We start from the raw sequence: 15,379 nt of genomic DNA on the forward strand, positions 1-15,379 counted from the left end.
TCAGCCATAACATTATGACCACCTTGATACAGACGGCATTGCGTCATAGAAGGGGGCGTGGCCTCGCCAAGGGGGAAGGAAATATCTTTTGGGAAACACAAGTTTTCACTCATTTTAGCCATTTTCTGGAGGAATATAAACATTATTCATCACATACAAATAGTGTCAAGTGTAAATCGGGTCCATATGGACTTATTTCCACAGCAGATTGTTCAGTAGAAGCGAAAAAGCTTGATGCTAACATAAAGCATCTTGTTAGCATTCTCCGTTATTTATGTAATTATGGGCTGTTGAACCTCTTTGTTCCTCCCCTTGTCTTTGTATCTTTATTTAGTAGAAACTATATTCATAATTGAACCTTTGTTAAAGTAGTTCTGGAGAAAGTTTACATTTTTCTCCTTTGTTTTCCCCCTCAACTGCTTCAAACATGACCGTGTATATGGGAGTTTCCAGAGATTCCGTCTGTAAAAGCCCAGAATGCAGCAAACTGGGATGAAATTTCAACTGTAACACATTTCAATCACAAACAGTAATTCCATTGTAGTCCAAGTTTTCAAAATCATCTTGACTTGAACTCATCAAATTGCAAACTTGGTTAGAGAAAGGCCAAGGAGTTTGGTTGCAGTTCACATGCAAGGCTGGCCCAGGAAATAAATCAAGAACAAAGAACAAAAAAAGTACCTTAAACTTGATGCATTGGATTCCCAGGTGTCATGATGTGTGTTGTTCAACTCACTTCCCCAGTCAGTGACCACAAAATGACGGACCAGTATAGTCAACAGCAGTAGCAACAGTAAAACAGTAAAAACAATCATATTTTGTTTACAATAAGAACACTTTTGTTATTAGCTCTTCACAGCGGTAAACAAAGCCAGAGCGGAGGAATAAGTACTTCACACCTGAATTTTCTAGGGCATGGTGCCTCTCTACGTTACAACAGCAGCCCACTCAGCCGGCACCACCTCATCTCTCCCCATGCTGATAGCACCAAAGACATGTCATGTGTGTTCCCAAAGATCAAACACATCAAATTTCCCAAATGAGAACACACACACACACGACAAATAATAGCACAGAGACAGGGGTGAGGAGAAAAGATGTGCCACGTAGGCAAATAAAGCATTTTTATGTGACCGGGCGAGAGCTACGGCGTACCTCCTAATCCTATTTAAACACAAAATGGTATAGTGTTTTGCTTTAGGCAAGTGCAAGTCTGCCTTTCTCTCGCAGGAGGGCACTGGTTTGGGTGCTGGGGATGTATACGACTTGGCAATGCAGTACTAATATTAGCAAAAGAAAATATGTTTTACTTCATGACCGTATCTAGAACGTTGAGCCTTCAGGCCATGTGTGGGTGGTGTTTTCAGGCTTTCCACATGCAATTGTTTGCTAAGACACTAACATAAACCTGTCTACAATATAAGATTTATTTACGATCCTTTATTTTATCAGGCAAAGCATTAAGAACATTTTTTTCTGTTTCTTATGTTGATCAGAGTTCACTTGTTGAAGCTAGAATGGCTGTTGCATTCTGCGTCTTAGCACAGCATGCAATTTACATTGAATTCTAAAATAACATAACTTACAATTAGTCAACAGTGACAATACCACTTTCTCTGTCGACAACCATTCTTTATAAGGTGAAATGAAAAGGAGACACTAGAACCATATGCACTGTTTGCTTTAGTCACTGTTATGGGATGAGAGGGCACTTCAATACATTTGATTGAATGAGTCTGGCACAAACATCCCTTCTGAGCTTAATGTAATTGTACACTCCTGGAAAATAGGAAAAGTAACTTGTTATGTGTCATCTGTTTTGATTAAGGCTCTTGAAAATGTTATGGTCTTCAGTTCAGACACATGAGGTGCACGAAACTCTCCTGTGTACAAAGAGATAGAAGGAAACAACCACACTTTAGAGACAAATGATCTGTTTGTAAAATCTGTTTGCACCCAGACCCTAAATCTCTCACCCACTTCCTCCTCGCAGACAAAGTTCCCGAGAGTGGCGTCGTAAATGTCGTGAAGATTCAGTCAGTGGTGGTTTAGCTGACGGTAATGTTCGGGCCCTAAACCTCAGCCTGCCCTGGTCCCGTAGATGTTTCCTCTGTGATATACAGCTGCTGTGGGTTTAAACAAAGACTAAAGCAGCACCAAAAGAGCACATGTAGCACCAGCTCACACTGCATTATTGATTCTGTCAGCTGCCCCACAAGTTCAAAAACATTCCAAAAAGCTGTATTATAAAAAATACAGAGCTGATGAAGATCTATCGTTGTTGTTAAAAGTTAAATTGTTAAAAGCTTTCTATTGCGAATCACCAAATTTGCCCTACAAATTGAAAGAAAGTAACAAAATGAACTGGGCGTTGTTGCCACTTGTTGCTAGTTGTCATTACTGTACTTTTGTTTTATCATATTCCACATGTAAAGCGTCTATCATATCATAACAATAGTTTTGAATTTCGATCATCCAAACAATAAGACAGAAGTACATAAGCAATAGATGACTGATGATTGGTGTCAGAAACTACCTGAAGGAAAATACAGTGTAAACTTGTGATTGCTCTTTTATTACATGTTGTTCAAAGGGGAGATTAATGATGTAGTAACGCTGTTTTCTGTTCACCCAATGTACAACTCGAACAGTGTTACACCAGCCGTGACAAGCAGCAATGAAATGCAGCTAAATGTGCTTCTTTGTCAATGCTGCTCAAGTGTCAGGTTCATTCAGCTGGTCGTGGCTCAGAAAAGAAATGTTTACATCTAAGGTTATTGATGATTGTGTTATGTAAAAGTATATAACATTGAATATGGTGTAAGATAAACCAGTATAAGCTTACTCCTTTTGAGCTTCCATTACTGTAGTTGTGAATTTTGAAATGAATAAGAATATCGATATCAACCTCTCACCTGAACTAAGAAACGTGTGGCGATTTTCCACACCAAGGTCCCCTAGCTCAAAAAAATGTACGAAAATGTACAAATAAAAAACACATTCGAACCTGGAACTTTACTGGACGCGAGGCTTGCATCCGAGAGCCGATAAAATAAAGAGCCAACCCCTTTATGTGGCGTGTAAGTGTGCCTTTGACAGCCCATGGGAGTGATTGGATTGGGACTAGAACTGCGAGAAATGTTGCTGACCAGCCACACGCCCATAATGCACTGCTTTATGTGTCTCTGATGTCCATCCACTCTTGTTTTACACACCCTCAGAGCTGTGGTTTCACTGTGGGTTTAAACAACCCGCATGAGGCTTTAGTGAGGGGATATAGGACATGCTGAAAAGAAAAGGTTTTTCTTAATGGTTCATAATATCAATAAAATACACCACAAGAAAAGAAATAGTCAAATTGTTGATCAAGCTAGATCAACAACCAGCTGGAGAGAACTGTGTCATTCAATATGAGATAGTGTCATAAGGCCAGTGAATGATTAGTGTTTTTGATTGTCCTTCCCCTTCTTCACCCGGAAAGAGAGGAGATGTGGAGGTCCAGACGTCAGCTCCTTATCTATGTTAGACGCACACAGCCTTACTTCTCCACAAGTGCGCCGCCTTGTTCAGAAAATTATTCCACTTTCTAAATGGCCTGTCATTATTTGTGCTAAATTTATCCATTACATCAGCAACACATTAGTAAAACATGCTGCTACTGTAATTCTAAAATAGCAATTATCTATTCATTAAATTAAGCACCAAGCAGGCGCCAAGCCGAGGAGGAGAGCTCGAACTGCCTGACGAGTGGAAATAGCCTGTGATGGTTCTCAGTGCAAGATAACAAGCCGCCGCGCTATAAGGTTCAGGGCGGCGATATGGCAGCAAATGACTGTGTTTTTGTGGATTGTTGGTTGAAAAACAATCAAAACCGTCATAGGGATGCCATCGGAGAGGGTAGTGCTGACCTACACAGTACAGTACAAGGTCCCAGGCTGGAGATGCTTCTTCTCGCGTGTCCTTTAAAGGCAACAGCAGCGTGTGATGGTGATGGAGCAGGAGGAGGGGGGGGGGGCTCTTCCTATAACTGTCGGCCTTTGTTACATCAAGATACGAGTGAAATGATCAGCTCTTACATCATCAAGACGGGACAAGGGGCTTACGTCAGCGGGAAAACAGTGAAAGGTAGGGGAGGGGAGAGACTGTGTGTGTGTGAGTGAAGAGGGGGGGGGGGTTCTGGACATTTGAGTGTTTGGGCAGATTACTGAAATTTTCCTGTGGTCAGCGATAGTGTGCAAATCCAGCAGTGCACTTAAGAAGATATCCGTCTGTGTTGGCCAAGAAATATATCATGGCCAGACACACAAGGACAAAAGACTTTATGGCAATTGTCTAGAGGCTTATGAAACCTCAATTTACAAAAGTTTGGACACTCGCTAATGTTTTTTCCCTTTTTCTAGATTTCTGCTGGGCCGATATCATTTTAGGAGATTGAACTACAAATAGAAAATACCAGGGGGTTGAACCGGCACACGAGGAGTATTAAATCGTTTCGGTGCAGCACGTTCGGTTCGGTCCACTTGCTGTGTACAATGACGTTGTGTTCAGGTGTTAGTCCTGAGCCGCTGTGACTGAGCGTGGGTCAACCTGACCAGCATGTTTTTGGAGGTCGGGGAAACCGTAGCACCCGGAGGAAACCTGACTGCCTTCAGTCTCCTCTGATCCTCTGAAACGGTGCACCGCCTCCCGGGGTTTGTCCCCGTTTCAGAGCGTGGTGTCCAGCACTGGTCAGCTCCACCTCCTCCTTCCTCTTCATCCAGTCTCCTACAGTCTCTCACCGTCTTCTTGTCTTGGCATATTTTGGTGTTTTGTTTATCGTCACTACTTTTTGAGTGGTGGCAGTGATTACACTAATTTTTCAACTACTACTTCTTCTTCTTCTAATTTTTCAACTACTACTTCTTCTTCTTCTAATTTTTCAACTATCCAAATTATTTAAACACTTCAAAATGTGAGCGCATAGGACGAGGTTTAGACTTACTGGAGCTGCAGAACGAGAGCTGCCATGAGATCACGGAGATAGATGTTTACTCGTCTGTGGAATGGCATTCGTGTATATTCCTGTCGTCCTCCCGGAGGCTACGGGTTAGCTTTAGCTGCGTAGCTAACTGGCTGCGTCTGATACACACAACTCCGTCCTCGTGCTTTTGTCGTTGTGCCCTGACTGCGCTTTGCCCGTCACCGCTCCTATATCTGATCCACGGTTTGTTCTGTTGTATGAATCACTGAGCAAATGTGTGGTTTTATACTTTTTAAGAAGTTTGATTCGCAGACCGGACATGCCTTTGTGTGGAATTTTATTGTCCAACTTGTATTTATAATTTAAAATCAATTTACATGAACTATCGACATGTGCGGGACGTTTTGTGAGAGCAAGAAACAAGTTGAGGCAGCAGCTGACAGTTTGTGCTCAACCAGATCCGACTCTCACAGGGTGTATATACGGGAGAAGGTGTAAGAAAGGAAACATACATTGAGAGAAGCGTACACTAAAGCAGGTGTTTTGGTGGCATACATGCACACACAGACTCATGCAGGTCCGGTGGGGGCAGGAGGCGAGGAGTTCTGTGCGGCGGCGAGATAAAGCCGGAGCCAGCGTGGTCTAAGCAGCTTGACAGATGTGCTGCTGACCACACAGAGCAAGCGGACACACTGAAGGGCAAAAATGACAAACTGCACGGACAAAACTGCCATCATCTATATCAGTATATGCAGTACGCAAAGTCAATCAGGGAGGTTTAGTTTTTTTTTTTTACTGGCTAATCCATGGTCGGCCCTGGAGCAGACCTGGTTCAGTTCGGTGGTGGCTAGACACAAATTTAATCTAGGTTAGTCCTACAGAATATTATAACTGCCAATATTGCTGGAAGCCACAACATGCCTTCAAATTCGTCATCAAATTGTGTTGAAAACAGTTCTACGATGACTTCAAAACACGCCTAAAACACACATTGATATAAAAGGTTTATATCTCAGTCAAATGGAAGGTCATTTTACGGTATATTGTGGCTTTTTGCAACACACTTGTATCACCTATGTAATGCAAAACCGACGATATGGGGGATGTTTGGCACTGCCACAGTGTCAGGACCCCACGACAAATAGCAAACATGTCAGAAAACCCTGCGACCGTGCGATTTCCAGTTACAGCAGCTACTTGAGCTTCTTTGTTTAGGGTTATCATGTTTATGGTTATGGTTAGACAGAGCCGTGGGAAGATATTTTAGTTTAGCTATCTGTGCATATTTCCTATATATTAGTATTGCCTGCAGTTCGTAAACTATCCAGTAGGGGGGTGCTGCAGCGCCCTCAGCACCCTGGGTTCCAACGGCCTTGTGGTTAGAGACTGCAAATGTGATGTAAGCTGTGTTTCACTCACACAGATCTTACACATATTTATAGAAACTAGAAGGTCTTGGCTTTCAAAGGAATGATCACACGGTCATATAGGCTGTAAACTCTCCAGTCAATATGCTTTGAGGCATAATTGGACAAAATAACTCTAAACCTAACCCTAAGACAGATAGATAACAGGTTTTTAAACTGTCCAGCTTAAGTGCGAAGTTTGAGCATCACTAATCGAGTTGTATTTCCTCTTTTTTTATTACCCCACCCCACTTGAGTGGCCTAATTCTTTTTTTATTCTGTTCTACTATAGTACATTAGCCTTGATGTGTTGCTCGAGTTTCCGGTAATAAGGTAAAGACCATGGGCAGAGCAGGGGGAGCTGAGGCGGGGGCCGGCTGGATTGTGGAACAAAGGGTTAGGAGCAGTCATGTGCACTGGGCTGAATTATTAATGCTGATCAGATTCTTACTCAAACACTTTGGTGGTCATGTTGGTCAGTCACTGCTGCCGCTTAGATAGCAATAGGGAAATGTATTTAGGCTGGCGTGTGTGAGTGGTGAAGCTTGTTTTGCATTCTCATAGTCTTCTGTGACATCACTTGGATGGAAGTAACCATTGCGATATAGATCGATAGAATCAGTTACATTTGTAGATGACTTCTCTCTTTAAGAAATGACGTGCTTATTAAGTGACTTGACTCTCATGTGATTATGTTTTCATCTGTCTGAAAGGATGTACAGTTAGCGAATTGCGGGCCGGGCAATTAATCGTCATTTTATCTTTGATTAATCTCAATAATCGTAATGATACTTTACAGCCATTTTTAAGACAGAAACAGCTCCTAGTTTTGGAGACGATGGAAGATTTTTGTGCATTTAAATGATACTGGGGGAAAGCATTTGTGTTTGTTAGAGCTGTATTTAAGCTATCTCTAATTTCATGAATCAACTTGTTTTTTTTGTTTTTTTGGCATATCGTCCAGCCCTCGGTGAAGCCCTCTGTGTTGCAGTCGAGCAAAATATAGGCTTGTTTCTTCAGAGTAAGGTTTTCTGCAACTGTGCTCGGCTGGGGAGCCAAGTTATTTACCACAAACAAGAACAGAGAGTATGTCTCAAGGTTGTAAACTGCAGTAAAGAGTCTGTCAAAAGCCAATTACTGTTCCTTCTTGTTCTGTCTTCTGGGACATGCACAAAGATGACAAAATTCAACACATTTTCATTTTAGTCGTCTGATTAGGTTTAGCTTTGTTAAGCTGTCAAGGCTTTTAACCAAATAGTCGAGTTAGGTGGGGTTCACACAGAGTACTGTAGTGAGTAAGTTCAGGCTCCGCAAGAAATCAAAACTCATTAAAGTCAATGTTGCTCGCTCACATTAGCCACAGTGCAGTCAGACATGGAGCCCATAACTATAGGGGGCAGAGCAGAGTGATATTTATATTATTACAATATAATAAATACTAGGGATGCACCGATCCGATACTGGTATCGGAAATCAGAGCCAATACTGGAAAAAATACGATGTTGGGCATCGGCTACAAATATCCGATACTGAACCAATACCAGTTTTGGCTCTCACCACTTTAAAAACACAACTTTCACCGACTAAACCTAAGTGAATATGGACATGCTGTATGTCATTTTGAAGCTAAGAACTTGGAGAATTCAAGTGCTGGGTTAGTTTTAACCTAGAACCTTGATCGCTGTGCAAAATGCTGCAGCTAGCAACAGCATGCTAAAGCTAGCAGGAGCATGCTAATGCTAACACCAACCATAAGGCGGGGTCAGGAATTATGATAGAAATATTTAAAGTAGCCTAATAAATATAATCAGCTACTGCTGGAGTGTTTGTGTTTTAGTTTATGAAATGTTGTTAAAGAATAACTGATGATATTTGCAATGCACAAGTTGTAATGATCAGATCACTTCATGTGAGCTGCTAATGTAAAATAGCCTGTCCCAAAGAATCCAGTGATAATTATTAAATATTTTTCCATGACTTTATTAATAGATATAATTGATAATTGATCTGTAACATCATGACAAGAAAATACTGTATTGATACAGTGAAATAAAAGGACCGTTCCCTTTTTCACTCACAGCTGCCACTTTTAAGAAAGTCTCTTATCGGTGAATATCGGATATCTGCAGATACTCAAACCACAGTATCGGTATCGGTGTTGGAAGCAGCTTGAAAGCAGCTGGATTGATGCATCTCTAATAAATACACGCCAAATTTATTTATTAGTACAGTATTCAGCTGTAGCTAAGCCTCTTCATGTAAAACTACGATAAGTAGAATTCGTCTAAAATAATAAACAAATTTGCCCCTGTTTTATTTGGGTTTTTTGGTGTGGTTTGAAAATAAATTAGGCATGAAAAGGGACGGGACACAGGGGGAGGCGGTCTTGTTACCAGTCGGCATAGCCCTGGGAAGATTTCTATCAGGCACACATAAAGAGAAAGGCATCCATTTAGAAAATGGCTTTTGTAGGCATGCTGGGCTGTTTAGCACACCCTGTGACGACTCCTGTTTGGGCTGTGATAAATGCCCCTGTGCCGGTCTGTGTACGGGACAAACACACGGACATGGACCACAGGAGGAGCGCAGCCACCAGACAGAGAGGGGACGAAAGGGAAGGGAGGCAAAAAGACTGAAATACATTGACAGATTCTTGCTGATCATACATCTCTAGTCATTTCCCTTTACACTGGCTCAATTCATGTCAACCCAGTTCCTCCTCTCTGGGATCCATCAATGTCACTCCTGCATTCACGGCCCTCACACTCCGAAAAACAAGGCTAATAATAACAGAGGCTTAGTATTATTTAGCGGTAAAAATCACTTTACAAATTCATGCATAATTCATTAACTCTTCAAACTCTGCGGTGGTAAGACAGCCACAGCCGCGCCGGGGTAGATTAACGGAGGCGAGGCTGCCGATCTGTGTCACAGGCCCTTCACACAACAACAGCATAGTGGTCGGAGCTGGATTCGATCTGCTGACCTTTGGATCAGTGGATGGAGACCAAAGATGTTCAGCAGGCCAAAGTTACAAGCTAAAATAAAAAATCCAGTGTTTGACTTGTTGGCTAGCGTTAATGTCAATGTCAAGCCTTAATTAAAACCATCACAAGTCTGTATCTAATGCGCCGCAGTCACAAACCGTCATAATGAAGCCTTATCGCTGTGAGCTTCAAAGATTTCAGAAGCATGGCGAAACATGTGGTGCAGCTCAATATTAAGAAACAGTGTCAATCACGCCATAACTGAACCAGCTGGCCTGCCATATGATAGACCTCAATTACAGACACAGACACATTACAGGTTTTAAACAGACTACAGAATCATTTGTTTAGTTTGGGCCAGTCTGCTTTCAAAAACAGTATTTTTTAACACTTGGCTTTGGCTATTAGCAAAGTCAAATCTAATAATAAGGACAAAGTTATTGATAAAAAGACTGCCACTGACGGTGAAAATATATCACGAGGGAAAGTATTGTTAATCTAGCAACAAAGGTAACCATGTTGTTGTTCAAGAATAACATTAGCGCCGACACAAACGATGATTTCCGGTGTTGTGCCTCTAAAGCTAACATCTCATGCCAGTTTCGCTATTATTCATGCTCTAAAGTGCACCCTCATGCAGCCGTATGTTGTGTAACCTTCCCTGGTGAAAACGCGCTGATTAATAATGGAGGGAAATGTGGCGGGTCACATGACCGGGCTTGCACTCACCGATCTCATCTGCTGCGTCCCGGTCACGTGCTGCAAGACCTTCTCCAGCTCCTTCTCGATGCGTCCGGCCCAGTGGATCATTCTGAGGAGGAACATCAAACATGGGGTTTAAGGGGAGACACTGAAGAAGAAAACGAAAGCCTTTTTCAGGTTCTGGGCGAGTTTTTCCGACGCTTTCACATGAAAATAAGAAATAGTAGAAATAGAAATATAAAGCAAAACATGGCTACCAAAAAAACTAACTGTAACCTTTTATTTACGTCTTTTCCTGTCTTGATACTCTCTGTGTCACTAGATCCAACATCACAATCGTCCTCTGCATTACCAAAGCCACGTAAACTGAGGTTAAGGTTTATTTGTGTTGTCTGTGAATGTTTGTTGACACCTGCTGAACTCTAACCTTAGACTTAAGACTTATCTTTTATCTTTGTTCCATTTCCTGCTCTCCCAGAAGGGAATGGAATACTTTGCATGGTTTTACAAGTGAGCAGGTCGCGCCGTGTCCTTGTATTTGAAGATGAAAAACGTTAACTGTATGCCGTCATCACACCTCGTTCCAAAGACCACATCCACTTAACAATATAAAGTATATCTGGTAATGACTGGGCTGGACTGGCATGAACAAGCGTACTTTCAGTGTTGGCTGGGATCTGCGGCTGGGGCCATAAAACTACTGATGCCTGACAGAAGTGCACCCTAAGCACGCACGGATCCCTGTTAGAGTCAGCCAACTTTGGTATTAAGAGATCAAACCGGCCCGGCTCATCACTGCACTCTACAGACGGCAACAGATGACTTCATGCAACGGATTGTAAAAGTCTCCACAACAATTTCCAACTCGCATCATTTTTGGGTTCTGTACGTAGCACCAAGAAAACAGAATGAATCTAGGTTATAGCCAGAAGTGTAGCATGCACCTCACAATGTAGGCTGCATTCACCTGCCAGAATGTGATGATTGATGAAAGAAACCTCAAAACATAAAAAGTCTAAATGTTTCAACCTGATCAGTGTTTGCAAGGGATTAGGTCCCTCGCAGATAATGCCACTCAAAATCAAATCAGAATTTTGCCACTCATTGCAGAACACTATAGTATCCAATGGCCACTGGTTGCACCGCTTTACGACACGATGCTTGGTGCCGGTGTACAATCGAAACAGACGGCTTGTCGAGTTGCACTACTTCTCGTTCCTGCGCATGTGCAGAACTATCGAGTCATTTTACATTCAGCCATCGAGTTCCGCTTTTTCAGCAAATAACATGATTTTATCAATTTTACTGTCGAATCAGGCGGTCTATTCTACATGTAATTAGTAAATGACGTAGCTGCTAAAACAATTTGCCTTTAAATATCTGTCTGTTAAAAATATAGGCTTTAAAAACAAAAAAAGTACAAGTTTTGTCAATAATCAGAAAGCATGAGCGTTTAAATGTAATAAATGTTGCTGAGGAAAGAGTCGACTGCTCTTTAGTTACGTAAGGGGCGACAGTGGCGCAGATGGTAGAGCGGGTCGTCTCATGATCGGAAGGTCGGGGGTTCGAATCCCACCTCCTGAAAGTGCACATTGTCGTTGTGTCCTTGGGCAAGACACTTCACCCACATTGCCCCCAGTGTCTGCGTACATTGGTGTATGAATGAGAGTATGAATGGGTGAGTGGATCCTTGCTGTAAAGCGCTTTGAGTGCCTAATGTAGGTGGAAAAGCGCTATATAAGTTGAGACCATTTACCATTTAATATTATGCAAGACAAAGTTTACCAGCTGTTAATAACTCGTTTTTAATGAGTGACAAAGACATGTCCACATGCGCACTCATACTGTCAGTGCAGCTTGACAAAAAAGTGCATCTCGACGTTACACCGGCATTGCTGTAGTACCTCTATATGGGCGGCAAAATAAGCTAGTTCTCCATCAGAAAGCATTGCACTTTACAGACGTTTTAAGCATCTGTACAGCCTGGTTTGTAATTTTTTTTTAACTTTCTACGGCTAGAGAGTGCTTCTGTGATAACGCTGGACTAGCTACAATTAAAGAAACCAGGCTGGATTTCATGAGGTACATTTTAGAAACCTTGTATACTAATGAGGGCCGGACTTTGATTGACAGGCCGCTAGCATGAAAGCTAAAGGGCGCGGTTACGACCGAACTACACGTCACGCGAGGGCCATGTCTACAGTGAAGATCCTGCCCTTTTGTCCTTTTTAGGAACTAGCTTCCTCAGAGCTAGGTAGGAGAAGTCTGTAAATCCGCCATAGATTCCCTCTCGAACGTGGTCATTATGGCAAATGACCATAATGAGGGGAGGAGTGAGCAGACAATGTCTATTATTTATTATGTCTATGATGGCATCACATGCATAAATAACCTTGATTCCTTTAGAATTTCTTTGGGGCTCGCAAAACCCCCGTTCTGTCAAATATGATGTACAACCTTGGGATTTGGAGGGTGTGGTGCTTTGCTTTGGCCACAATTGACCTTGGCGTTTTGAAAAGAAATCAAACTTGCCAATCCCTTCACCACAGCAAGAGCACATATCAGGTCTAACTCCTCTCCTCAGAGCAGCATCTTCCATCCTGACCAGAAAAAAGCTTCCACATCTTCAGCTAAATAACCTAGTCCAGCATCTAGAGAAAACCAGTCGTGCACTGCTATAAAACAAGCAAAAAAAGGACTACGCAGTCAAGTCTCAACCTGAAATAAACCGTAGCCAACCTGCCGTCTTTACACCAAACATCTTCTGACAGAGCTGTCTGGAAAAGTATCGCAAATGTTTCCAAAGCCGCATCGTAATGTGTTTGTGGTGAGGCAATAAGTGAATCCGTGCCAACCTTTCTACTGACAGATATCTAATCACTGGCATCAACAGCACAACACAGCGGCCCGATCCGTCTTCTAATGTGATGACAAAGACAAATGCCATCTTTAAATGTCAGATTTGCTCCCAAGACAAGAAAGATTTATTAAATTGTACAAATCTGCCAGAGGAGTGACAGTGCAGCCTATAATCACATTGACGAGAAGCAGAGGCAACATAGGAAACAAACCGCGGCAGGTTTATGGAACGAGATAAAGGAAAAGGCAAGACTGATGGAGCCTCTGAATGTGGCGAGGAGAGGACTATGAAAAGGTCACCTCGGTGTGAAAATAAAAGTAAGCAACCGTGCTGATGTACTCGCAGTGAATTGCAAAATAAAGTTGATTTAATCCAGAAAAGTCAATCCAAAAGTCAGAAGTAAAATGCCTTGATTCAAATGCAGCAATAGGATCAAGGCCCACCGAGCATAAAAGCACCAGATCACAAAATGGCATTTCAGTGGAATGTGTTGAGCATATATGGCTGCTCCTTTGATTCAGATTGATCTTATTTCATTATGAGAATGAGTACAGTAAGATGCTGTTTTGGAGAAATTAAAGTGAATGCCCCAGAAGTAAAAGCTCAAATCAACAGTTACACACTTATTACCAAAAGAGCTGCAGCATTAAGAACACTCATTAGATTACACAAGTCACATGATTAAATAAAGGCTATTACACTCTTTCACACATTTTTGTATTGAAATATATTACAATGTCAGTCTACTTTCAATGCCCGAGCACATGTGGAAACGGTTCCTCATTGGGTTAATAATAAAATCAATGGCACAGCCCGGGGTTAATGAGGCTGGTGAAAAGGCAGTTGTTTCTGAAAGTCACCTTCAGCATCTGGACCAAAGCCTCTCGCACAAGGCGCGCGGTGTGAATCAGAGACGGACTGTTTGGATCTCTTTCATTCAACTAACCGACAGCGCGAGCTCCACTGGGGGCTATATGTGCGCACTGATGATCTTCAGAAACGTGCACACATCACAGAGCATCTGAGACGCCTCACTCTGTCGCTCTCTAAAAGACACAGTTTCATTATTTTGTCCTTTTAAAAAAAATCCTTTTAGCAGAAGTGAATTGACACAGAGATTAACAGGTGTGTGTGCCAGAAACTGCGCACTCAGAGCCACGCGCTTTCAGACTCCAGACTTTTCCTCTTCATTTGCACTATCAACAGTTATTGTTTACAAATCTATATCATGGATCAAATCAATAGAGCCGCAGAACATGCTCTGTGTAAATGTTTGATCAACTGTACCCTTGAGTCACGCGTCTCAAAATAATACTCCAGGAGTCAGATGTGTTTGACACTGCGTGCGCACTATTGTGAACCTAAAGTGGGACGTGTGCGCTCTGAGCAGACGCAGCAAAGCGACACGTCCCTAATTATCGCTTCATTTCGCTCCAGGTTATCTCAATAGAAGAGCCTCAGTGGATAAACCAGCGGCACCTGTGCGTGCGCATCACACGCTGCTCCGCTGTCCAAATGAATTACGCACCAAATAAATACAAAGCGATGAAAAGGACAAGACAGAGACAAGGACAACGACTCTATTTCATCGGGAGCGCGGGGCCCGACGCGCGCAGAGGCACGCGACGACGCGCGGGCAGCCTCCGAGTCCTCGGGGCCACCTGTCCCAGTTCCAGGCTCGGCTCCCAGGTTTGTCCCCCCCCACCCCCAGGAAGAGCGTGCACGGAGTACTTACGTGTAGTGCTGGGGGAAGAGGTGGGTCCCGGTGGTCGGCGTAGAGACGTATAACAGAAGTACAGTTTGGATCGCGAACAGACAGAAAATACCACACGACGGCGCGCAGATCGCCATTTTCCATCAAATATTCAAGAAACTGTGATAAACAAGAGGAGAACCGGAAGGACAGACTCTCCCGCGCAGCTGAGCTAAGAATAACCGAGCTCCGTAGAAAGTGTGAGCTGAAGGTAACGGGAGCCCGACTGGCGGATGCTGCTGGACACTTCACCCCGAGACAGGGCTCACAGCTGGCGGGCAAAGACGCGAGCGATCAGCCCCGGGACGCTGCTCTGTCTGGCCGAGTAAATGCGCACTCGTAGTCCTCTTTCCTCCCCTGCCACAGCGCACATTTGCCTCTTTTTCTCCCACTCTCCTCAATGTAACGACCATATATAATCAAGCTAGCCCGCGTGACGACGACGGCTTCCGCGCGGGGCCTTCAAAATAAAAGAGGTTTACTTTTGTCACCGAGCCAAGCGTTCCCAACTCACGTCTCGCCTCGATTCGCGTCAGCTTTGAGCAAAGATATCAGACTGTTGTCCCCATTGAGCCGAGCATCAGGGGAGTGCGCGTTTTCATCGAAGGTTATTTGAATGTTTTCGGCCGCCTCTTTTACTTTGGTGACTCCAGATGATACACTTCCGGTATTTATCCTGTCTCGCTATGGCAACAGACGAAGCTGTGAGAG

At 43.1% G+C, this 15,379-nt stretch overlaps 1 protein-coding gene across 3 annotated transcripts in view; it reads right to left on the reverse strand.

Moving 5' to 3' along the window:
• cacna2d2a (calcium channel, voltage-dependent, alpha 2/delta subunit 2a) overlaps positions 1-15,113 on the reverse strand; it is a 180,854-nt gene extending 165,741 nt beyond the window's left edge. For all 3 annotated transcript variants that reach the window (XM_079579516.1, XM_079579515.1, XM_079579514.1), the window contains exons 1-2: positions 14,651-15,113; positions 10,083-10,164 (exon numbers count right to left, since the gene is read on the reverse strand). In XM_079579516.1, the coding sequence (XP_079435642.1) occupies positions 10,083-10,164; positions 14,651-14,766 (198 nt within the window). In that variant the 5' untranslated portion in view covers positions 14,767-15,113. The remainder of the gene's footprint in view (positions 1-10,082; positions 10,165-14,650) is intronic.
• Between the last annotated feature and the right edge of the window lie 266 nt (positions 15,114-15,379).

Source organism: Gobius niger, assembly GCF_951799975.1.
Source record: "Gobius niger genome assembly, chromosome: 20".
Taxonomy (NCBI): Eukaryota; Metazoa; Chordata; class Actinopteri; order Gobiiformes; family Gobiidae; genus Gobius; species Gobius niger.